This window comes from Passer montanus, unplaced genomic scaffold (genome assembly GCF_014805655.1).
Source record: "Passer montanus isolate IOZ18808 unplaced genomic scaffold, ASM1480565v1 scaffold54, whole genome shotgun sequence".
In the NCBI taxonomy this organism is placed as follows: domain Eukaryota; kingdom Metazoa; phylum Chordata; class Aves; order Passeriformes; family Passeridae; genus Passer; species Passer montanus.
Genome location: NW_024370374.1, coordinates 377,631 through 404,862, shown reverse-complemented (window position 1 = coordinate 404,862; position 27,232 = coordinate 377,631). Strand labels below are relative to the sequence as shown.

The 27,232-nt window shown below is 40.2% G+C and overlaps 1 protein-coding gene across 11 annotated transcripts in view; it reads right to left on the bottom strand.

Annotated features, from left to right (window-relative positions):
- The window catches only part of NAV2 (neuron navigator 2), a 372,985-nt gene that overhangs the window by 45,493 nt on the left and 300,260 nt on the right, over window positions 1–27,232 (bottom strand). For all 11 annotated transcript variants that reach the window (XM_039724986.1, XM_039724990.1, XM_039724991.1 and 8 more), the window contains one exon: window positions 4,623–4,761. In XM_039724986.1, the coding sequence (XP_039580920.1) occupies window positions 4,623–4,761 (139 nt within the window). The remainder of the gene's footprint in view (window positions 1–4,622; window positions 4,762–27,232) is intronic.

The following is a 27,232-nucleotide window of genomic DNA, read 5'->3' as shown; positions in this document are numbered from 1 at the left end:
CTAACAATACTCAAGACTGACTTCAATACATAAATTAGTTTCTCTTGCAGACTTTTTTTTCCCTATTCTTTGTACAGATTGATTGTGTTACCAGTCTCTTATGGAGAATTTTGCTATGCTCAATATTAAATAGAAAAATTTCTCATTAGCAAACTGTTGCCAAAATCTCAGAAATGCTTAAATTAAATATATTACCCTATATATAGATATGTGTATATTTTATACATTCCCCATGCATTAATATTTCTAACTGCTAATGATTACTCTTCCAGAATTCTACTCCTGTCAAATACTGTTGATTAAATTTGGTGAATGTGGTAACACCATAACCAACCATTTTGTGATCAGGCATAAATTACAAATATCCACACATTTGACTCTGATCAGGATAAAAATGGATAAAAATTCATGGCTGAAGTGTTCTCCAACCACCCCAGTACCATGAAAGAGACTGACAATTCAACACCTGACTGCAGTTCCAAAGTACTAGCTGATGGGTTTTGGTGAGGTTTGATGCCACCTTTCTGCCCTGCAGCCTCTGCAGAAGATGAATGTGCTCAGAACTGTGAGGTAGGCAAAAGGAATAATTTATTTAAAAGGAAATTATTTTAAATATCCCAACGCATTATAAAGCTCACAGTCTTTATTCCTTTTGGATAATCAGAAAAACACAGCACAGGAGAAGCTGTACGATTATTTACCATGCTTTTCAGATTTTAAGTTCCTAAAGACTGTTTTAACTTTATGACTTTTCTTTACCTACCAGATCACACCACTAATATTAAAGAATTCAGGGGAACTGTGGTTGAATTTCCCCTGCTTTTTACTGTAACTACTTATTTTTTAAAGCCTGAAAAACTAGTTAAGCGATCAGTATGTGAAAGCTGACACCACATATCACAATGGTCTTTCTTCAGTCGGAAGCAGGGCTTGGGTTGTTTATCTACATATTGAGTCATTAGACTAACATGCATTTTGAATTATGGATTTAGGTAATATAATATTCTTGTACTTTCCTCGTGCTACGCAAATGTTTTTTCCCTACCTCGCCATTCAAAGAGAGCAACCTAGTGTAGGCTTGAATGGATCTCTGCTTTCTAACTCCCTTCTTTTCCTGTGCCTGCCAGGTTTGGGGCTGGTGGGTCACTCTTCTATTTCTGACCATCAGTAGGTGTGTCATGAATTCACAGCGTGACTGTTCCTATGTCCTGAGCCTCTCCAAAATCACTATTTCATGCAAACAGCTTCTACATTCACAAATCTTGGAAGAGAGCACAGGCAAGAAGTACCAAATAATCAACCAACGAAGTGACCTCAAAGACGCCATTCCTCATGTGGTCACTTCAACATCTTGTTCCAAGCTCCTTGTCTGGAATTGTGTGTATGCATTATTAGTGTTCAAGAACAACAAATACACCTATCTACTAGCAAAGGCCTTATTCTAGTTTTGGTTGACTAGGAAATATTCCTGTACCTTCTATTTCCTCTCCCCATATCTGTAAGTTAGTACAGTCTCCAGAGAGAACAGTACTGCAAGAAGTCCCCTACCTTTGCTCTCCTGCCTTTTATTCTACTACTACACCCATGGCCAAAGCTTTTCTGCAGCCTTTGAAATGTTGCATCTCCACCTTTGAAACCCTCTGGCCAGAGATGTTTCTGTTTAATGGTAAACACTGAGAACAGCACAGAAACATGATTAAGGAATCCAAACCAAAACACAGTGAAACCTGGCTTGGGGATTGCAGCTGAAACTCCACCTGCCCAGAAGGATGAAAGTGGAAATACTCTTGGCTGGAGGCCATGGCAAGACATAGCGATCATGAGCTGACAGCACAGCCTGAGCTAGGAGCAAACCACCAGGATTTCTCAACTCACTCATAAAGTTTTGTAAATCTGAAGTTGTGAACAGATCAAACCCATCTTTCCTGAGAAGATGTCTTGTCTTAACTGCTTAGAGATGCTGCAGTTTTCTATTTAAAGGAACCTTTCTATCTTCTGATTTTTTTACCATCACATGATTGAATTTGTTACTTGGTCTCTTTCTCCCATTTTATTTCAGTTAAATAAGTTATTTTCAAATGCCCACCAGGTCTTAATTTCTCCTAAAAGTATGCATATAATGCGACTTTAAAGGCATACTATATGTAGTACTGTGATAAAGGTAATTTACCTAATTCTGTGCAGTAAAAAGAAAAAATACTAGGGTGCCAAAACTCCTGTAACTACATTAAGTGGTTTAGTACTTGGCATAATCGCAGCAGGACATGGGAATGTGGCAAGGCAAATTCTGGTTCCCATCACTAGCTTGTTCAGAAACAACTTCCAAAAATCTTCACTGCATTGCTATAAAAAGAGGATGCAGCTATGAATGTCTCTGAAGACAGAGTTAATATCATATTTAAGTCCTGTTTCTCAAAGATGGACAAACTGCAGCTTCTGGAGTATGGGGTAGTCATCAGCCCTGAAAATCAGCTTCTCAACAGAGATTTTTTCCTACTGCAACTATGCCTTTCTTTGCAGAGATGATTCTGCCTGAGTTACTGATTTTATCAGCAGATACTGACATGTTCAGACTCTCTCCCTTTGATGTTGCTGCATTATTTGCCTGGACTCCCAGCTGCACATGTATTAGCTTCAAGCTCCCTCCCTTAATTATCTGAAATCCAACTTCTGTACCCTCTCAAAGAGATGTGACAGAATCACAGCAGCTCAAAAGCACCTGCTGTTTAGGAGAACCAAAGCAAGGGACACTCTCAGAAGAAAAGTCCACATCCCTCTGCAAATGCGTGCAAGTCCTTTGTGGCTCACCACCCTGGGGAAGGCAAACCTGGGCACTGGCCATCACAGAGTCCTTCAGGAAAGACAGACAAGGTGTCTCTGCAGCATTCACTGCATCATGAGCTCTGAGGTCTACAATTGGCAGCAAAAAAATTAACCCTGCAAGCCACACATTTTAGCACTCCAAGCTCTTTTCTTTCCCTTGGCTGACAAGATTCAGGTAGTTTGTTCCACTGAAAATGAACTATTTTATGGGCAATAATTTGCAGATAACAGAATACCTGGAATAAGGACTGTCATTCATGAAAACTGAGGAGAGAAGCAGGTGAGAGACACACCACACCAAAAAACTGCAAACACCACTTGTACATTCTTGGCTCCCAGCTTCCTCTGCCAGTAATTACACTGAACTGCCTGAACAAGCTCCAGCTGCTTTTCTTCTGGTGTCTGTCTGCACCCTCTTGGATACTGTAATAGTTGTGGAGGAGGAAGAGGAGTTTGTCAACACAGATTTTGATCTCTCAGAGGTGTTTCCAAGAATCTGATCCATCAGAAGATAGAAGTCACATGAGTTTCTATTTTTTTTCCTTAGGTTAATGTTTAGTCACATCTCCCTAAGTCTTCCTTCCTCCCCCCTCCCCCAACAGTATTACAATGCTGAGACAGTAACAATTGTCAAAAAATACTTCTAGTTGCCCATCTTACTCTCTGTCAGGTACTGAAAAACATGCTTGATAGACCTTAACTCCTCTCAGCTTGGATGTGACTTGTATTAGCAATTCCAAGTGCCTGTGCAGTCACTGATAGGCAAACAGAGGCTACCTGGAAACCCTTTGTGTAGGCTCAAATATGCACTGCATGGCAAGGGAACAAAGACTACTCTGTGCTTGCACCACAGCTCTGGAGACAGCAATACTTCACAGCAACCACACATCTCCATCAAAACTGATGTCAAAAACAGATTTAGGACTCACTCATGAAAAGGACTGGAGAAGACTAAAAGAGGGAAAAAACAGAGGATTAGGTCATACCGACATCCTTCTCCTCTACCTGCAGCACTGCCAGATCACCACATGCCAGTGGCTGCACCACATGCCAGTGGCTGCAGCACACAGCACCCGAGTCCCTCCAGCAGGACTAGAACAAAGCTGGACTTTTTAGTCCTGCACTTTCCCAAACAAAAACTTACAGAATTGGCAAAAAAAAAAAAGGCAAAAAAAAAGCAGTTTGTATTAATGCAAATCTTTGCGTTATGCAATTTGTTTGACCAATGAAAAACTTTTAGATGCCTTCATTTGTTCCACCCTCTTCGGATGTGTAGTGTCTGAGCACAAAATACATATGTATCCTGCTGATGGAGGCAAAGTTTATCCTCCGACAAAATGCTGGCAAACACAGAAAACCTTCAATAACACACAGCTCTAGAAATTTAATAAAATCAATTTCACTTGCATAACATGCTTACATTTCTGATAAAAGTGTAAACAACCTTTGAACTTTGATGTTTACTTTATTGTATTCTATTATTTAAGAGAAAAACTTCATAGCATTTCAGACCTAAAAAATATCTACATAAGATCCCATTTACATCTGCTTTCTGTGTAGCAGTGCCTCTAGGAAGACAAGACCCAATTGCTGTGACATCACCACGGCAGAGATGCCTTGGGTTCCACCCACAGAGGAAATATTTGCAAATGCCATGGATGACAAGGTGGTTATTATTAGTACTCTCCATACTGAAGGCTGGCTGTGTCTTCAAGTTCAGCAACCTAAAAGAATTACACCCCTCCTGCACACAGAAAGTAACAAATATCAATGTTAGTTGAATAAACCAAAGCTCTTACCTGTGCATCTAAGTTCTTGCGGGAGGAGGCAGGTGTATTGGCATAGGAGCTTATAGAGGAGCTGGTGTTAATGTCATCAGTACTGAGATTATCTATGGTGTCACTGATCCCACTGCTGACAGAGCTGCTGTCATCCCAGCTGGAGAAAAAGCACAACATAGGGAGAAAACAAAGGTAAAAAGACAAGACATCATTCAAAAGGAAGAGTATTATTTCTACCACCCTTAGCCCACTTGTGGTTGCAAGAAAGGCCAGTGCATGCCATCACCAAGCCAAGTGCACCAAGACACAGCTCTTCCTGACTCAGCTGAAATATGTGCCTGCAGACCCAGAGCAGGGGAAAGTAGTGGCATGAAGTGGTATTAGCAGGGGATTTTTTCCTGTGGGGCTGGTGAGGCCCTGGTACAGGCTGCCCAGAGAAGCTGTGGCTGCCACGTCCCTGGAAAGTGTCCAAGGCCAGGCTGGAAGGGGCTCTGAGTGACCTGGGATAGCGGAAGGTGTCCCTGCCCATGGCAAGGGGATGGAACAAGATGATCTTTAAGGTCTCTTCCACCCCAAATCATTCTATGATCACGTGATCTCCAAGTAGGCGCAGCACTAACTTGCTAAGCTGGAACACAGAGGTGGAACTTAAATGCAAGGAAAAACAATTCACCCTGAAGCAACCTTTTGTACCTGGGTGTTCCACAGACCTGGGCAACAACCTGAATCTACCATCAACAGTATCACCAGCCTCAAATAACTTTAGTAACTAAAAGTTCAGTCCTTCAGATGACAAATAACCCTCCTGAGCTGCACTGCCCTTTTCAAGAAGAGCAAGTACTCAGGACTACCTTCTTCCAGTATGTGATAGCTTCAACATTCTCCAGTAAATGAGAAATGTGTCACTGGAAGTTTAGGACAAACAAAGCACCAACAAAACAAAAAAACAACCAACCAAACAAAAAAAGACCTTGCATGAATCAATTTGAGTATTAGAACAGAAAGAATCAAAATGATCTAAAAATGGAGCCAGATGCTCCAACTGTAATGCCTGTAAAATGCCTGTAAAAGTAAACTGCTAAAGGAAGAGATTTATATACTGGCTTACAAGTGCTCCATCTCCCAGAACAATGAAGCTGGGACTGAAATATTATCCTGGAAGGAGCTCTGTCCACTGGATATATAATTTCAGTCCACTGGATAACTATTGCTGGAAATCTGGAAATGTAAACATATATATATAATAGGTCATTTGCAAAAGGCTAAGAACTCACCACCTGGCAGCTCTCTAGCTATTTATAATCTCAGCTTCAGATTTTGAGAGCTCCAGACTCTCCTCCCTGTTGCATTTCTGTTTGCTTTACAAACTTGTAACAAAGAGATTGCACAGAGGTGTCTGGCTGGGCAGTGAAAGCTATATTCATAAACCAATATCCTGAGCAGTTAACATATGCATTTAAACCTGAACTATCTTAACCTGTGTTAAGAAAACTGTGTAAAGAAAGGCAACCTATCTCTGTTTGCTTGAACTTTATTCATAGCTTCACCACTGGATTATATAGCCTTTCTACATAAACTTTGTCAGCTTTGAAATGGAAAGCATTCATTTTTTCCCACTTAGCACTACAAAACACCTTCCTGCATGACTTTTAATGTTGCTTTAATAATTTTAATTGCTTTTTCTTACTTGGGAGTACTATGTTCACCCACACCTGTACAAGGCCTTTTAGGGAACTGAGCACAGCTTGAAGAGCAGCACAATTTGCTGAACCACAAATGTAGTGTGGCCAGGGGGACATCCTCCTCTGCATGTCACAGGAAGGGTTATAGCTGGCAGCTGCTCCTTGCTGACTGCTCTGTTCCCAATGAAGGTGTCAGCACAGTCAGTTGTGCCCCTTCTCCCATATCCCTGGGGGAAAACCAGCTGGGAGGCTCAGACCAACAGCTCCGGCAAGCCAGGAAAGAAAGTTTGGGGTGCTCAGTCACACTGCTCTGCTGGAACAGGTATGGGGAGGGACAGGAACACACCAGGACACACTGCTGGCCCCTGCCACAGGCCCTCTTTGATGGAGCCTTGGGGTCACATCTTCATCTTTTCTCCAGCTCTTGAGAATTCACTCCAGCCAGTCCTGACTGACTCTCAGGAGTGTCCCAGTTACAGGATTTCCAAGAAGATTTTCCAAAGGCTATTTGATAAACCTGCAGATACTCCAGCTGTCGTGACTGGAAAGGATTGCTGTAGTCTACAGTGTTGGTGATGCTACAGTTCAAAGGAAAGAGATAATTTTTTCCCAGATTTGCCTTCACCTGGATAAAAGGTGCAACACAAAACAGAAATCCATGTTAAAATAAAATTCACAACGTGAGACCTCCTGAATTTGAGAAAGCCAGGCAGACGGATTTGACACTCCAGTTTTATCTGCTGTTTTGAAAAATCTTTTCCAGTATAACTGCATGAAAAATGTGCTGCCCATGCCAAGAAATGTTAGGGGGGGAATTGAAAATCTGGAAAAGGATTGAAAGACTTCTTTGAATACTTTTTTATTTAGAGTAGGTAATTACAAATCACAAGGCAAAATACTGGAAGCCATATTACTTCTAAATTTCAGTTCTGAAAACAGGTCCTGATAAGTAACTGACAACTGATAAACTGATAAACAACTGATATTTATTTCTCTTTCCAAACCTACCACATAAAGCATTTACAATTCCTAGGTAAGTCTACAAATAAGGTACCAAAATAGTTAATAAAATCACTGAATAAAAAATATGCCTCGTTTTCCAATGTTTTGTGTAGCAACAAACTTATTTTCTCTTTCTGAACGTATAATAACAATCATAACAGTAATAGTATCCTCAATGCCAATGCCTTATGTGTTTAATAGTTTAATTTCCTTCTTATGGAGATATGGCAGTGGGCAGAAAAAAAAATTAAATACGATAATTTTCCTCTATGTGACTCCTAGTCCCATCTTCAATGTATAGGAACTGAAACATTTCATTTTTGAGCACTCACAATTCTTAAACTACCATAGCTCCCAGTTAATCAGCATCTAAAGAATGTGTTTAATGTTAAGCATAAGTAGTTTTTCTGGCATCAGCCAGTCCTGTTGCCTTCAGTTGGGCAATCTAAAGCATTATGAAAATATTTGAGTGCCCTTTTGAACTGGGACATGTGCCTGAGGACAAAGGTAGAAACATGCACCTGAATACATTGATGGTTGTGGCTTCCCCTCCTGTGTAACCTGGGCTTTAGGTTCTTTATGTTCTGGTGGAAACGCTGTATGTTCAAGCTTACTAATCTGTCAGTAAATTTAAAAATATTAGCTGTTCTGAGGTCTGAAGATAGATGTCTGGATAGATTTTGGGTGCCACAAGCTAAGCACCACAGCTCTCGTGGGCATGCTGGTGACACTAGTGTCCAATCTGTTCTGACAAGGTAGGATGTGTAAATCCACATATCTGTCTAAAACCAGATAGCTTTAGCTTTATTTAATAAATATCACTCCAGCTCAGTCTCTAGCTAGAAAAAAACAACAGCATGTAAGAAAACATGAAAACACCTTAGGAAACTGAAAATAATTTTGTACACCTACACAAACAATTATTGATGCAGCCCTTTGAAAAAGCACTAGAAAGGGCTGGTAGAATGCACTAAACTCTTCAAACTAAATGCCAATGCAAGCCACTTTATGAGCACTCAACATATACAGCTACAATGAACAAGTACATTACAACATTACTACAAAGTAATACAATGAACCCACACATTCTGGTTAAGGCTGTGGCTCCTCCAGGGGACAGGACCAGTCACAAACTGAGGCATTTGTTTCATGATGCTCTTGAAACCACCCCAAGCCCTTCACATAAATTAGTTCATTTTTACCTGGATCCAGTGCCTTGATGGTTAAAGTCAAAAGTGAGGAAGCAGAATGGGGCATCTAACAGCCCTAATTACTGTGTTCTTGGCTCCCAGAGCCCAGATAACATCTTTGTAATTTAGCTGGTGTAATTAATAATATCTGATGTCAGCAAAAGTCTACTCAACCATAACCTGAAGTTGAAATGTTTGGGTTTTCCTTTATTTGATCAATCACCTGAAACTTTACTTTGATTACTGAAAATTGCAAATTACAAAAAAAAAAATCTTAGAAGTGTATTAATATGAAAATTATACAACCACCTACCTGGAACCCATCCCTGCCACCACTTAAAAACTCTCACAATGCTGCCTCCTGCTCTCCATGAAACCAAGCACCCCAAGCATCTTCCTCTGCCTCCCCACTTCATTCTGCTCACCCTAATGCAGCACTGCTACTATTCATCGCCCACGTGCAGCACCAGATCAACTGCTCAAAGCTGCTTTTTCAAACAGGTTTCCAAATCTGTTAGGCTCAGACTTGTATTCTTCCACAGTCTATCAGCACTTTTCCATCTTGCATAATCATCATCCACAGAACTGGCTCTCCTTTGTCAACTCGGGCAGCATGAAAAGTCATTCTGTGATCCTCCGGACAGCCCCTCTCACTGCAGAAATCTTCCCCCTTTGCAAAGGGGTCATTAAAATCCTTCTAAATAAAGCTATTGTTGAAGGCTGAAAATGCACCTTTCTCTACAGATGGGTGTGGATTTTAATTTTGTTGGATCTTCACTCAAAACCAAAATTACAATGAGCTGCTGAAAAATACATTTGTCCAAGAAGGGGCCTTGGGGCTTTACAATATTTCAAGTGGAAACATGGCAATTATCCTCTTCTATTTAAAAATTTAACTATTTATGAGTTGATAGGTGAACAACAACGACAAAATCAAGGTACAAAATTATTGAAACTTCACAGCATCTTCAAAGATCGAAAAGGAAAAATTAAATGTGCTATAACATGAGAAAGTAAATACCACAGCTTCCACTGTTTTCTCCTGGGATTTCCTACAGTAGTGAGAACTGGGCCAGAAACCCAGAAAGCACACACAGACTCTTGCACAGTTTTCCTTTCAAACTGTACTGAAACATACCATTTGCAAAAGAATGGATGGAAATCTATCTCAAGAGAAGTTAATTTAATTAATGCGTTGTACACTGCTATTAATCAACCACCTCCCCCATGTCTCCAGTTACTCTCTTCTTACATCTCACTATAGGTATTTTAACATAAACCACTTTGTTTCTTACAAAAGAGGAGCCCAGGGACAGGACTGTTACCTTGAAACACTTAGTAAAGTCAGATGTAGAAAAGTAAACCAGGAAAAAAGAATACAGAGCCGTTCCAGTTGTTCTTTCTGGAGCAGAATCTAATACTTTAAAAGACTTTTTTTTTGTGCAGAGTTGAAGTGCTGGAAGTGTGCTGAGAGCTACTCAGACATTTTCATGTTTAGTAACTATTGGGGTTACTGCCAGCAAGCTGAACTGCAACTCTCTGTCAAGCTCTGTTTAGAATTTGTCCAAGATAAGGTTTCAGGATTTACATTTCAAATACCTATTTGTAAAGGGAATAACTCACAGAACAAAATTATTCAGTGTTGAAAAATTTGGGTAAGAAAAGATCTGGAGAAGCTAAAAAACTGTAAATGCTCTTTTCATTTAATCTTCTTATATCAGTGCTAATAACCTTATAAAAATAACACTGGATTTTATTTTGTCCCTTAAAATCTAACCAGGAATTTGACCAAGCCATTCACAAACTTGAACACAGCTAAGCATGCACACACACAAAGGACCTCCTAAAAATCCACCTGATCTCAAGGAGTTAGAACACCCTAAATTTTCATGAACTGATTTGACTTTCCACCAAAACTTGTCACATCCTGCTCTGAAGCTGAAATTCCTAAGGTCCCTTCTTCACCTACACCTTAGCTCCATGCCCCTTCAGCCCATGGCTGTCTGGGGTCACCCAGCACTACTGTATTCAGTTGCAAAATGCCTGACTGGTGGAACTTGTTTTTTTGGCCATTGTTCACAGCCAGGGTTCCTCCAGTTCCACAGCCTCGGGGAAGGGGAGAAAAGCAAGGCACGACATGTGACCCAGGTGCTGGAGGAACTCCCAGCTAAGTGTGTAAAATTTAGTGTACAACACTACAACCAGCTGCCAGCCCCTTTTTCTTGCACTCACAACCTATAAACCATATTTTTCCCAGCTACTATTCTGTCTGAAGACTTACTTGTTTATACAGCTGTTTACAGACCAGCTCCACACTGGGTGCACAGAGCAGCCCTTGGCCAGCTGCACTTTCACCTCCCTGCTTTGGAAACCATGGGAGTGATGCTCATCCCTGGTCATGTCTGTGTCACTAAAACGACTACAGAGAATGCTGGAAACAAAATCAGGGACTTCATATCACAATAAGGTCAGTGTTAAATCTCAGTCATCATGTTAAAAAAATGTGCTTTGTTTGTTCTGCCTTGTTTCCATGACAGTAAGAAGTGCTGAGAAAAGTCCAATCAAAGTCACAAATCCTTGTTTATATACAAAACCTCAGTGCCTTCCAGAAAATAAAACCCTGTAAAGTGTCCATGTGACAGCAATGGACTGAACAAATCCAGAGGTCAAGCCCAGACCACTGTGGATTCAGGAATGGACTGCCCCAGCTCCCTGCAGTCCCCCACAGGATGAAAGGATGAGGGAATGGGGAGGAGGCCCCTAGCAAAGATCTGGGTGTAGGTCACCACTGCAATATGCCTCCAACTCCCTCTCAGCAAGGTCCCAGCCCAAACACCTCCTCACTCCAGGCAGGGAGAGAATGTGGCCTGCCCAGGGGATAGAGAACTGTGAAAACTGAAGACTTGATTGTGCAAGTTTCTTACCCTGCCTCACTTGCCAGTACTTCTTTCTTACTACTTACTTCTCTCCCAAAAGCAGATACTCTGGATCACATCACCTCCTAGTACAAAGACACAATTTAAAACTTAAAGAAGGGGGAAGCATCCACCGAACACAGTGACAGTTACTGACACCTGCCTCAAGCTCCTCCAACACTGGGCTGAGCTGGTGAGAGCTCAGCAGCTCACTGGTACCTGGCAAAAGCTCCAAAACACAATAAAAACAGAGTTAAACACCGAGAAGAAAAAGAATAGATTAGTTAAATTCTTACAGGAATGATGTAACAAAAACATGTTAGGAAAGGAATGAAGGGCAGTATGGAAACAAAGCTGCGCAAGATGCATTTAAATTCCCTGCTGCTGAGTGTACTTTTGAAAGACTCAAGGGGCTGAGCCCACCTGCCCCATGGCCATCTGCCTCCTGATCAGGGTCACTCAGCCACCCACAGCCCCAGAACAAGTCGCCATGTGGGACCACTGGACATCCTCAGCCAGGAAGAGGTGGATACTGAACACCCCAGAGCCAAAGCTGCAGCTGGCAGGTAGAATACGGCTCCTCTTCTTCCCACCTTCTTCTAAGCCATCCTAACACTATAACTCCACCACTGACACCAAATCTTTCAGGTCTGCAGACTGTAACCCCAAGCAAGAAACACACAGGCACAAACTGAAGACAAGACATATATGCACAAAGACTCAAAGCAATTCTGCTTTTCCCTACTTAGAAGACACTGCAAAGCTTCTACATACATTGATCAAGGCCAAAACCTGTGCACAGCACAACTGATTTCACACCTGAGAACTGCTCCTGTCTCACAGCAGCATCAGCTGTCTGCACATGGAGACAAACACAATGCACATGGTTTTCCCATCAGAAAAAAGGAGAAAAACAACAGAAATTGTCTTTCTGAATGCATGACAGCCTACTGAAATATGCCTTAAAATAAAAGCTGAACTTGGCAATAAAAACGTGTTAATTTGATCACAGGGCACAGCACTATCACTCAGGAAGCCAAACACTGGAAAACAACAGTTGTTATCCCACCAGTGATTTACAGGACAGACACACAATCAAGTAAAATGTTTTCTTTGCTGCCTGGAAGATGTCAGCTACTACAACCAAAAAACTGAAAGCAGTTTTTTGTCCTAGCAGACTGCAATATTCTAAATAGTAGCAGTAACTCCTGGTTCATGTGAGCCTTTAAAATTAGGCTTATTTGGAAGGAACCACAAAAAGGAAAGGGATCTTATAACCTTACTCAGACAAATCAGGAAGCCACCAGAAATTTGCCCAGGAGTGAGAATAAGAACTGGATATTATGTACTAAAAGGCAAGTGCACTCTGGGCTGGGATCTGGCCTGAAACAGACTCACACACGCCTTTGTTTCCTTGCAGCGTGAGCTCATTCCCACAGAGGCTCCTCCTTTGCACAGAAACCAGACTTACAGTGCTAAAATATAACAAAGCTCCATAGTTTTCTGAGGCTAAAAGCCTGCAACACTAGTGGAAAGATAGCGAGCTAGACTGCAACCTTTGAGTATCAATAAACTTCACAGAATCACAAAATTAAGCCAGAAAAAGCAAACACAGCAATAACTGTCAGTCCTTACATTGGAAATTTTCTACCATGTTATTCAAATATTTGCAATCTATTAAAAATGTATTGATTTCATGCAGCATATAGAGATTGAAAAGAAACACTGCAGGGAAAAAGCTGCTCAGATTTATCCATCATCTAATGTGTTTCCACTGCCACCAGTATTTGCAAAGCTAAACCCCCTTACTCAAAGGTGTAACACAACACACTCCCGTGTTTTCAAAAGTGCACAAAATCTCTTACCTTGCAATATTCCCCAGCCAAAGCACTTCTCCACCTTGCTGCCCATGAAGAATTCCAGGAAAGGGGCTCAGATTTATTTTGCAGGTTGATACCTTCATTAGGCTACCATCCAATGCCTCCCCCTTAAATAAACCAGCCTGTAACTTGACTATCTAGGAAGAGACTTGGAAAAAAAGTTGGAGCAAGGTTGTTTTCCAAGAGAGCCCTTCACACAGAGTCAGCAGCTCTGAGAGACACTGGAAAGTAAAACCCAGCTAGAAGGTGATCATCAGAAACTTCCCCTGGAAAGAAATCTGATCCCTCAACAAAGTTAACCTCTGAAGTGCTGAAAAACCGAAAGGTCAAGACTTTGTGCTGGGACTAGGTTATCTGTGAGAGCTGTAACCTGATGGCAGTAACCAGGCAGACTGGTGCTTCCAGATCAGGTACCGTATCCCACCAAGTAAAAGCTCACGTCCGCAGCCCTGCACTTGGAGGTACTAAATGGCACTGTTTGATCTCAGCTGAAAGACTACAACCTCTAAAAGCATTTTTGCCACTCTGCTTCTGTAGAGGAGTTCAACAATGTGACTGCTGAAGCAAGTATTATTTTATGTGAATGCCGCAGAAGACATACCTAAAATGTTTTAATACAAAATATTTGGAATAGGGGTAATTTTTTTTTCTTTTTTCTTTTTTTTTTTGTGGTGGGAGTGGTGGTATAGAAAAACATTTTCAATAAAAATGGTAAAGAAAATAGCAATTTAGCCACCGGTATCTGCAGCTAAGAACTTAAGAAACTGAGACAAGATATGTAATATTAATCTGACTCTTCTTTATTTAGCACTGTAGAGCAAGGGGGGCTTATTACTTCCCCTTATTTCAAATAGAATAGAGATGGCTATTTATAAATATAAGGTTGGTAAAAAAATCTGGTTGTTAACATTCAAAATTATTATTTTAGTCTAATATAAATATTATCTGTCAGGATTCTTCCAAGATCTCTGCATTCTGAAGAACAAACATATGGGATTTTTAATTTTTTTTTTTAATATGGGAAATCACACCAGCTGAGTAGTGCCAGGATAAATTTCTGTTGCCAGAGAGATCCCCAGCAAGGGATCCTCTTCTGGAAAGGAGGTGGGAAGCCTTTAGGATAGAGCCAATAGATAGGACATGACACTGTTGCCTTAGCCTCACCTCAAGAAAATCATGGATCGTTCAGCCCAAAACCAAGAAGAGTGGAAAGACTAGTGAGAAGTCAACTACACCATTATATATTTATTAACTCAGCTTGAGTACCCTTGTTTTAAATAAAACACACCTTTTAGCACAACACTGCAACATTGATTGAAAGAGTTAAAATGCAAGAATTCAAAGGTTATAAAACAAAGACTTTGTGGAGATACTCTGCTGCCAAAACCTTCAAATAAATGAGTCGCAGTCTGAGCTTGCCTTTTTACACTGGAGCCTGTATTTTAGTGGCTACTTTGTAACTATGGCAACACAGAGGACGGGTAATTTAGAGGCTGGTGGATGTGACAACTTGCAATTTTGAACAATGTTAATAATAAAAGTGGCTTGGGAAAAGCATCATTTAACACAAACATTTGTGGTTCAAAATTAAAAAGGCCTGCTCACTTAATTTTAAAAATTTTTAGATTTTTTTTTTTTCAGCTGGATGATTAACTAAATTATGTTAGTCTGATGGTTAAAAAAAGGTAGAAACATGACTGGTGCTTTTCGGCTCATCTGCACCTTAGAGAGCAGCCAACCCACCCCCCTTGTGATGTACAAATGCAAAGCTGCTGAGGTCGCTATCTTTGCTGAAGATTAGACAAGAATCACATGGCTTTTTTAAAAGAAAGCTAAGTATTATCCATAAAGAAAGACGGAAAAGATCCTCGTGGACTGTTATTACTCCTTTTTTGCCTCTGGCGCATTTTAACTGCTACCCTTTATCAAAGAATCCTGCAAACTACTTTTCATTCTTTATTTCAATTGCTGAATAGTGAGCAGACATAACTCTCAGATATGAGAGGTACTTAAAAGAATCACAACTGCAGTAGTAAAGCTTTCTTTTCATCCCTAACACCCTTCCTGTCCTCCTCTCACAAGTGATGTTTCTCAATTATCTGCCCGTGCAGTTGTACAGGAAATTAGTAACTGACACACTGCTAATGGCAAGTAAGAAAAACCAGAAACACTTAAATTTTTAAAAAAAATCAAATCCGAAATTGTAATCTAGGGGGAAAAAAATCAGGACACTGCATCTGTTGAATAACCAGCTCCAAATAAAGCCAAATTCACAATATTAAGGCACAGCACTATACTAACATCCACCTACAGCCCCATTGTCCTTCCCTTCCGTGCAAAGGAGGGGTTTTGCAATGTAATACCCATAACGCTAAATACAGAGGGACATTTCCAGATGAATTTAACATTTAGCAATAATCACAGTTTTATGGGTCAGGAAGTTCAGAAGATTAGTGTGTTATGGCTGCAGTGTACAAAAGTTTGTGTTAGAAGCTTCACATAGCAATGGGGTGAGATAAGTTGTGAACAGCTTTACTTGAAGTTCTTTTATGGTAGTTAAAGTTGGGGAGAAGTAAGGAGACCCCATGTATTAATTTACCTAAAGAACAGCTGCTTAGAAAAGTCTGCAAAGTGTCCTAATATTCAGTGTCATAAAATCACTGCACCTCCTGTCCCTTGTTCCTTCCCCCCACACCTGTGTGCTATTTCCATTAACCTCGGGCACAACTGTGATCCTGGTCAGAACTGAACTAAATCTGCTTGCAGCAGAACACAAACTTACCAAAGAAATGCCTCACTCTATTTTATTTACGAAGGCCTAAACCCACAATTATAGGTTTGCATTCTACGTTAAGGGAGCTCAAATCTTGCCGCATTTCAAACACTTCGTTGGAGAACACCAAAATGCCTGAAAATTGTGCGTTTATTGCAATACACCAAATCCTTTTTATTTTTGTTCCTCGGTAGCTGAGATCTATAAGGTCCATTTCAACCTTATAAAATGTCTGCATTTGATAACTCTAACAATTATAAAAGTAACACAAACAGCATAGGCTGTAAAGACATCCCACTTTACACTCTCTGGAACCTGCTAGATAATGTGTGGCATGAGGCATCTGCCACATCTTTCCTGGAAGAGACTCCATTACCACTGGGTAAACCAATGCCTTAAAATAATCTCAACACCAATTTTTTAAGATTTATTTTTCATTTCTTTCCTCCTAATGGAGATTAAGATAATTTAAATTAAAAAACCCCAACATTAGTAACACTAAAACATATTCTGAACAGACTCAAACATGCTTTTGAACACACTTCTATCCTTTGAAGTAGAGCATATGGAACAAAAATACACCTTTTTAGAGTACTTTCATTGACTGAGTATCTGCATGAGAAAATAAAAGCAGGACTACAGCAGCACTGTTGCACCATTACAACTCTTACACATGATACTACAGGGCTAAAACTCTATGTAACTACCTAAACAAATGACCTTCGCATTAAAATAATTTTTTAAAAAATTTCAAACAAAAACAACAAAGAAGCCCCAACTCACTGAACTCATGCGTAATTGTTAATCCTAGGAAGGTATTTCTACCTAAAATAGAGGAACACTGGCAGCAACGTAAACTCTCAGGAGGAGGTATGGTAGAAAAGAAACCCTAGCTGCTACAACCATGTGGGTTTTAAGTGAGGTTCCAAAGGGAGCTTGGAAGACAGGAAAAGTAGGACTGGAAAATGAAGCTTCATTTTTAATTCTTCTTATTCTTCAGAGGCACTGAGTTTGCAGACTGACCAGGGACACGTGCTCTGAAAGACTCCTCACATCCTTAAATCTCAATCGGAAGAACCCTCTGTTGCCTCAGGCTTTCCTGAGAGCAGATAATTATATTATGGTGGTGCTGTGTGAATTTATTTATTTTTATAAGTGAACACATGAAGTGTAGAATACTTTGGGGTTTTGTTTAAATCACTCAGATGGTATCACACAGAAGAAAGTAAAAAGAAACCATCAGTGTGTGCTGCTGCATGGGCATGTATTGTAATGCAGAGGAACTGGGGAAAGGGGATTCTGACCCCCAGGAGACTGTGAATTTGACCAGAAAACTCAAATATAGGGTAATATTAATAATTATTGCACAGTATGAGATAGACTTAGATCCCCCTCCAAGGAGCTGCTTTTCACTGAGCAATCATTAAAGAATGCCCCAGCTTCCTCCAAGAAGGTGAGATGCATGCCTGGTGGAGAAGAAAAGACTATTTGTGTGTGTGTGATGTATGATTAAAATGGCTTTATAACACTTTAACAGGTACTTCAAAGATTGTTTAAAAAAAGCCAGTAGCCTCCACGGAGCACTTGTGTTGACACAGTTGTGAGGCATACTTTTCACTATGCCCACTTCAAATGAATAAGCACATCAGAGTGAAAAACACCAGTGGCCATTTTCTAAAAAGAAAAAAAGGCAGGGAACTGGAGAAAATAAAAAAAAATGGGGGGTGCTGAACAGCAATTTAGCTTGCATATTCTTATCTGAGAGGAATTCCAAATGAATGCTGAATCTGGGCTTATACTTGGATGATCCAAAATGTTTTTGTATTTAAACACATTACCAAGTCTCAAACTCCTTGAGTGAGAAATATTATCAACATATTAACTATATACACATGTATTTGCTTTTGCATCTATGATTTCTATGGTAATATTTCCAGATATAACAAATAAACCCAACTAAGATTATATAGGACAAATAGCCCATTAGTAAGAACAGTCAATATAAAATGGACAAAAATCTGATCTTAAAGTGCAGATAATGCGCTGAAACGCAAGAATGATGTATCAATCCCATTGTTTTAAATGCAGTTTTCTTTATCTCCTTCTCCAAACTACAGAAATCAGCGCTCTTTCCAAAGACCATAATGCTACCAAGCACGATTTTAACACACATGCCACTCACTTAGGAAAAAAAAATGTAATTCTTGCAATCTAGACTGCTGAATGGAGTAACAAGAACTGCTACAATGTTCTAAGACTTAACTGTCTCCTGCAACCATTAAGATTTTAAGTTCGATCCCTACCAAATGGAATTATAAACATTGTGCAGCTGGCATGAATTCTTTTTCTCAGGTCTCTGAAAAAAATGCTTTGGGGTGAATCTAAGACAGATGTTCATATTTCATTTACAGTTTGTTTTCTGAGCTTTCTAACATCATGTCTGTATCAACAAGCAATAGAGTGGAGAACAGAAACAGGTATGAAAGAAGCTACCCAAATCATCATCTAGGAGCTATGAGGTAGAGAACAGCTCAGAAAGAGAGAAAATTTGAATTACAGGTTCTGTTTTGGCCAGCAGGTAGAGGGCTCTGTGTCAGAGGATGCATTCAGGCCCAAGAAGGATACACCAAGTGTGATAGCTACAGAATTAGATATTTCTGACTGAACAAGCAGCTCTCCAAGTGGTTGTAGTATGGTTTTGAGAAGCCCTATAAAACTTGATTTAACCTTCCTACCCACGCTCCCCAATAAAATACTAAAATCATTACTGTTAAATCAATAGCAGTCATTAACCATGTCAGGGCACCCACCATAAAAACACTGCTGTCATCTGTATGGATCATGTTCAGTTATGATCAATAGAGCTTACCCATCTTAATTGCTTCAGCCGTCCCTTAATTAGAGCTGTCTCTGAATTTACAGCTGCTTATTGCTGCTGTGGATGCTTTTAAGCTTGCACATCCCACTAGAAAAGTAAACTCATTTATTCTAATGAAAATACCACTACTACATCAAGCTAGCATCATTGTAGTGTTTGCAAATCCTCTGTCTCACTGAGTCTATAAACATTCAAACCATATAAACACTTCAAATGCATAATCTGCAAAGAACAAAGACACAAACTCTCAACTTCAACAAAATATTATTTTCCTTTAGTTTTGAGAGTCCATTTGTGTTTTTTCTTATAAAACAAAAGGATCTACTCCACCCATTCAACACTAGGATGTTCCAAAGACTGTATTTGAACCAAAACACATACTTCAATCTCAGGTTACCTTGCAAAGTATTTCCACTCTTTTGGATGTGCTTTTTCATGTGAATTGTTTTTTTAAAAATTTTTTTGTTGCTTCTGTCCACCAAATAGACTAATTTGCCATTTCCAAATTCACAGTAATGAAATAATGAAATACAAACTTTTGGACATTTTTCCTCCCTGCCACTGTTATCTGTGCCTAGTTATGTAAACTAAGGATTTTTTAGATTTATAATATTCCTAACACAAAATTAACTGACTCAAACCACTCACCTACAAGACAGCAGCTCTAACCAGTGCATACTTTTAAACAAAATTTATCCTAGCTCTTGGGTATTGTTTAATATGCTGACAACACTTATGGACTCTTTGCTCTAGAAACAAAATAGAAATTCTTAAGTAAGCAGCAATAAAGGCCGAGCATAAACGATAAGGCACTAAATTTAAACTAATATTTAAAAATTGCAGCTGATTAGAGGTGTGTCCTCCGTGAAACTCCTTATCTCATAAACATCTGTGGTAATCACAACTTGCCCAGGTGAACTTCTGACCTCAGCTAAGCCATAACAAAATCGCAGCTGAAAATCACCTGAGAATGGTCCTTCAGATCAGCTGCATTTCAGAGTACCCAGCTTCACAGACGCTTGACTGGAGAATAATTCAGCTGGCAGACTTGCTTTTAGCAAAAGGGTCAACTTTTTAACTACTCCACCAGTTCCATTGCTCAAAGATGACTTACATATAGAGAAAACACTACTCTTGAAAACATAAACATAAGAATGAAACCTCTTGCTCTTATTGACCAGAAGATACACACGTTTAGATTGCAGTAGGACAGGGGAAAACTGATGGAAATAACAACTGAATATTGACATGGCGAGCTACTGCATGTAACAGAAAACAGAGCTGTTTTCTTTTGAAACGGAACTAATTCCAAACGCCTGTGCCTTGTAGGGCTCAGATTATCTGATGCCTGACATCGTTATCTGATACCTGAAAAATTAACAAATCAACCGCGTAATGAACTTTTATATTATATTGTTACAGTTTCCTAACAGGTAAATATATCTTTCACATACCTTATGAATGATGTTAAATATTTAGTCTGGAACGCTAATAAGCATTTTTTCCAGTGAGTAACTCTGCCCACATCATCCCACCTCTCTCTAAAGAGCCAGGTCACATCTGCTTGTTCCCCCGCCCCAACTCAGAATAAAACTACTAAATTCTGTGCTCTAGTAAAAGGTGCAGCAATGTTCACAAGCATGCACCTAGTAATTAACCAACAAGGGGTTAATTATTATCATGCCTCATGGCACTATCAGGCAACCTTTTGTTTCATTTTGTTCTCTTTACAACCAGACGCAAGGACAGATGTTGTCAGAGCCAGAAGTGACACTAATCCTGGGTTTCTTCCATAATTGCCCCTGGTATTCCTGCTTATCTCAGGTCTGGCTCTTTATTCTATCAGCTATTTATCTGCACGTGAAAACTTTGGAATATTCATTTCCATGCTGCATCATTTTACTCATGAAAATGCTGAAGACAAGACCTTAAGACGTGCATTACTGGCTATGTGCACAGCGTAATTAACATGCATATTATCTCTATGCAAATCATGTCATTGGAAATAGTGACTATTAGCATAACAAGCGCTTATTATTTATTGAGATGCAACTCGAGCAGGCATCCTGCTGGGGTCTGACTTCCTCTGTCACAACGGCACCATCTTTTCTTTCTTCGTTTACACATTCTTCTCTCCTCCTGCTGATTACCAGCACAGAAAACGGGAGCCTCCCTCCTGTGCCTTTCTTTAGGGGTGGAAGTCTTGTGTGCTGAATTGCCCGGGAGCATCGGATGCAGTTCCAAGCTCTGCGGAGCCTCTCCCCGGAGCCGCGCTCCCCTCCCGCCCCAAACCACCCCTTCACCCACATTATCTAATTCCGAACAGATAACAAGTTTAAAGCAGCACCTAGGCTTCTTTCTCTAATATTTTTTAAAGGAATAAAGTGTGATAAAACAAAAGCTCAACTGTGCAAAGACATAAAACTTTCCCAATATCATGCCTACTCCTCCCATCCCACTTCAGAAGAATTTAACCTTTGAATCGTCCCAGCCATGAAATGTAACAGGAAAACACAATTTTACTACTGCAGGGTGAGCAGCAGGTGAGCAAGGCTTGCTTACTAGATCATTTCATCAGCCGTGCCTGCTGAGAGCTCTAGTTCACTGCTGCCGGCATTGCTTCCCTGCTCCACTCCCTACCCCACTGAAGTCCTCCCAGGGTCTCTGCAGGACTCCTTAACCTTTCCTGGCACTTCTGTGAGAGCAAAAATTTGCAAAACTGTTCCTGGCCCGGTAATCCCTTCTCCAGCCCTGCTGGGCTTCACGGTGTATGTTTGTTCCCTCAGAGGCTACACCCACTGCTTCAGAGATGGCTGTGTTACAGAAATGAACTAATTAGCAAGGGGAATGAGTTCAATTATTTATCACTTTGCCAAATCTGAGATGTTTGGCCTGAAATTTTCCAAGCTGCACGCCAACCTAAGGATTGACTTTGGTCCTGGTTAAAAACAGAGCAATCCCTGAGAATCATTAGAATGTAAGGCATGATTTTCCCTGAGAAACCTTGTCCTACAATACAAAATACTTATTTGGTTCTGGAGGGCCCTGGAGAACAGAGAGGGTAAGACATGAAGGGAAGCCAAGAATGTGAAGAGTAACTGGAAAAAAAGAAAAGGAAAGTGAATACCAATTTAGATGTAATGTCTGGAGCTGAATGTTGGGCCTGCTGGAGGCGGTGGTTCACTGCTGTACAGTGATAAATAGCTATAACTCATGGAACCAGCACAGAATCATACAACACTTTGGGTTCAAAGGGCCTTTAAAGATCATCTCGTTCCAACCCCACTGCCATGGGCAGGGCCACCTTCCAGTAGATCAGGTTGCTTAGGGCCTCATCCAGCCTGGCCTTGAACACTTCCAGGGATGAACACTGACAGCCTGTGCCAGGGCCTCATCACCTTCACAGTAAAGGATTTCCACCAAATATCCCTTCTAAACCAACCCTGTTGGTGTGAAGCCATTCCCCCTTGTCCTTGTTCAAAGTCCCTCTCCTGTATCTGCTTTAGGCACTGAAGGGACTGACTCTCAGTTCTCCCTGGAGCCTTTTCTTCTCCAGGCTGAACAACCACAATTCCCTCAGCCTATCTTCATCAGAGACACCTTTACACCGCAGTGGTGGCACAAATGCGGCTGAGAAGTGACCAGAAATGTCCAGAAGTGACTAGAATCCTGTCAGAAATTTATTTTGCTTAGAAGAGGCTTTAAGGCACCATCACACTACCTCTAGTTTGGCAAGCTTTTAGCTAAAACTTTCCAACTGTCAGCTCTGCTACTGCTACAGCAAATATCTCTGCTTTAGAGAAATTTGGATTTTATTAAATATCCTGTTGGTTTATGAAAAAATGTGACTTCACAACACTAAGACAACTCCCTTGGACCCCTGTTAATTTTCACAGTTAAATTAGCTGGGGGAGATGTGGGAGTTCAAGGACTTCAACCTGAATTCTTTCCATCCCACTTCCTGTTCTGATAGCCCCACAATAGTCAAGAGTCCAATCAACACCTTTCAGTATCTTAGGTTATTAGTTCCAGCAAATAATTTGACAGGAGAGACAGTGAGAAATATTCTTACAGAAACAACCCTAACACAGGAAGCCAAAACAGAGATCCTTGCTCCAGTCAGGCACAGAAGCGACTTCAACTAAACATTATACATTGTGACCTCAATTGCATCAGTACTTTCTAAGCAAAAAACAAGAACAAAACCCAAGCCCTCATTTTCTGTCTTATCCATGTGCAATAATGAAATAATTCTAAACCAGCCTCTTGTTTCTCTGTCCTATTTCAACACTGGTGGAGTGTGGCCATCTGGTTAAGGCTGAACTGTGAAATGGTAGCTCACTTTGCCATCAGAGACTTAAACTAGGACTGACAAACACAGCTCTGTTTTAGTGAATTCCTATAGAGAATTCCTATAGAATTAAGGAGTGGTCACTGGATATATTTGTTTAGAGACTTCAATGAACTGAACCACACAAGGGAAGACAGGATGAAAGGACAGAAGTCAGTAGGTGTATCCTGCCCTCCCCCCATAAAAAAGCTGGATTACTAATTAGATTAAGGCACTCATATTTAGCATTTTAACAGGCACACATAAGAAACTGAAGAAACCCCTTGCCTTCAAGATTAATAAAGAAATAAACAAAGTTTCTTTCCCCAAAGAAGGGGAAAACCCCTTCTTGGTTATTCCCTCCACTTTCCCTCTAATGTGTGACTGTGCTTTGGTTCAAATAGATTTTTAAAGAAACAAAGAAGAGAGTTTTCAGAGATTAGTTTATAAGATAGTAAGTCCACAGAGGCTTTTCTTCTGATCACCCTGTCCTTCTTGTCTGCCTTAAATCCATCCTACTAAAGTTATAGCTACAGTTCACTACTGTTCCTGAAAATGTCCAAAGAAAGTTTCATTCTCCTCCCATGATCTCACCCAGTCTTGCTTAGCCAAGTCATAAGTTACCTTTCGCTCTCATTTTTTAATTTCTAAAATAATCCCTTGTTCCTAAATGATTTGGTAACATACACATTGCCATAATAAATTCAACCACATCACCATATATTGCAAACCCCTCATTTTATGAGTGTTAAAATCTGGAGGTGAAATCAGAGCCCGATGTCAATAAATAACAGAAGAATCTACCCAAAGTGAGGAGCAACTTTAAGATTCAAACACATTTCATGGGCAAAGCTGGGCTGCAGTAATTTGCGGAGGATACACGTAGATGTGATGAAAGCTCACCCAACAGCACAAGGCATTGTTTGGAAAGAGATGGATGACTGCAAGGGAAAGCAAACTGGTGGCATAGAGAGGATGATGCAGGAAAGGTAAAATAACTCACAGAAAAGAACGACCAGAATTGGTGGTGGAGAGAGGGAAACAGATGGTATGACTCACAGAAAAGTGATTATTTTATCAGTCACATGTTTAGCTCACTACAGCTGATGTAAAGTCAGCCCATACAAACAAACATGATGTGAGAAATGAGAATGTCACTAAAATCAAGAATGGGTCAGAAGTAACAGCAGAAAGGGACCAAAACTTTTAAGTCACAGCACAGAAGATACCTCTGATTTTGCCCTCTGGGTGTTGGTGGTCAAGCCACCAGCACATTTAAGCCTAACAGAGTAACAAGCAACTTCTTGTTGCCATATGGCATTTTGGCTTTTAACTTCTATTACTAAAGAAATGACTCAGTGATTATAGAAGCCAACAAAGAATTTCAACAGAAATAAGAGCATGAAACTCACAGACTGACTTCAGTTTGAAATCAGAATTTTGATTTCAGAAAATTTCTGTCTTTACTTTGCATGCACATTTAAGACACTAGAAATCTGTAAATGCAGATTTCTTTCTACCACCTGATCTCTCTCATGAGTCCTTTGCTTCAGAAATGCTCTCAAAGCACAAATGAATAAATTCTCTCCCTAGGAATAGACAGAGAATACACAGAGTCCCAAAACACAGGTTAAGTGGAATTTTTGGGTGAATGTAACCTCTGTGAACTTGACCTGGCACAGTATACTCATATTTCTTTCCCATAGGCTCATGTTGGTGATTCTTCCTTCTCCTTTTCCCTCTCATCTCTTTCCACAGATACACAGTTGCCTATAAATACCTCTCCAGCCATTTCCTGATAGTATTCTGTTCATCCCTTCGGCATTCAAAACAGTTTCAGTTCCGCAAATGCAATATTATGTTTCAGATATCCCTGAAAACAAAAATTAAGTCTCTGAATAAAAATGCAAACGAAACATGAAACTATGCATGTGCATATCAGATGATATAAAATAACATGAATGGTTTCAAAGAAATGTTTAAGGCATTAAGTCATGTTATGAAGAGTGTTTCTAGCTGCAAGTTTCATAACAAGAATAAATCAACCTTGACAATGAACATGAAAGAGGGAATGAAACCTTTTTGAATATTCAAAGTGGTTTGCTCATTTCCCTCAAACCAGAACGAATGAATTAGTTGATATACCTGAAAATTAATTTAAACTAACAACATAATCAGAAAATATAAACTTTAAAGTTAAAATTAGATTAAAAATATTAAAACATTACTTGGGGCTGATGAGAGCACATGGTAACTCCACAGTAGCTGCTGAGCTGAGCCTTTATAAGTTAAGGAACTACAAAAATATAACATATTGTTAAAAAGAGCTGGCCTCAGCCCTTGGACTTTGCTCAGGCACTAATCAGACTTCCAACATTTAGCATTTATTCCCTGGCTACTTATTGACCATCTATACCTGGACACACATAAACACAGTCTCTAGCAAAGGGGTGGTTACTGAGGCTCCCTGTGCTAACCCTGCACACAGGTTTCACACATTCCAATGCCACTTATATCCAATTAATTAGCCTCAAATTCCAGCAATTGTTTTGAAAAAAAATAGATGTTTTATTTATAGTGAGAATATGTGTAAAAAAAAAAACCAACTTTTACTAATAAAAACAAATTACACACCTTCTCGTAATACTACTGTAGCAGCACAATGTCACTCCAAGTGTTTCCACTGTGGAGTGTGCTATTATTTATCCTGGCCAAATGTACATTTAACTGCATATACTTAAGCAACTTAAGAACATTATATGGAAGCCTTAATGCCAGTTTATACAATAGCAGAGTGTTTTTAAGCCCCATGGAGCTGTGTAACACTGAGCAGTTTAAGCCTCAGGATGTTGGAGCTCAATGCAGAAAGATCAGGAGCAAAGTTACTGCTTGTTCTGTGGAGTCTCAATGTCACTGTGAATCTTATTAGCTGTCATAAAAAGGTCACAAAGTCACCTTATCATACTGAAAAATCCCTATGTCTTGATGACGCTGAGGAATTGAGAGAAGCAGGATAGGATCTACAGATAAGAAGCGTATGGACCCCCAGTATGGAATATCTAGTTGGACAACAAGGAAATTATCATGACACCAAGGAATGACATGACATAAGCAGCAGCTCCAAGAATCCTGGGGCAGCAAATAGTTATAGTCTTTTGTCCCTGTCTCTCCACTCCCCAACTGGTAAAATGCTCCACAGAGGGGGGATTTCCTTCCGTGGGGCACAGACATTCAGCCCACATGGTCCATACACTCCGTCCCCTTCGCTTCTGTCTGTGGAAATACATGAGAAATGAGACATTCCCTGCTCTTTGAAAACCCAGTTATAGATGGCACATCAGACCTATGGCAGAAGGGGAAAAGAGTGCACCTCTTTGTGAAGTGCCATGGAAACACGGAAGGAACCTTCATTTTATCTGAAGACATCTTCTGCTTTCACAAGTGCCAGGTCAGGGATGCCTTTACTTTCTTTGGTATCAATAAGCCCAAAAGCACCTCCTGCTTACTTCATTACCTTCTAAAAACATAGGAGCTGCCATTCAGGACAGCTGAAGGAGATAATTACAAAATACAGAAATTTTGCAATATGAGCTTAAAGTTGTGGATACCGTAGAGCTTCTTCTGTTATGCTGCAGATGTGGATATTTAGTGGATATACCAGGGTAGTAGTACCATCCAGCTTCAGACATTTAAGTTAACTGTCCAATTTAGGAGTCTCATGACCATGTATATGCAATGGACCAAAGCATCCAGATATTATGAATTCACTGATGGAGACCCTTCACCCCACCTGCAGTGTTTGAAATCTCTTCACAGGGAGGGAGGGACTGTTAGATGTGGGGCAGTTATCTTTCGCTAATTAGAACACCTGTTAAAAACAGATGGGACAGTTTTCTTTATCTCTTCCACAACCAATCCTCCCTCCAGAAAATATCTTCTGTTAATGGGTCATTGAGTCTCTCACTGCATGACTGATAT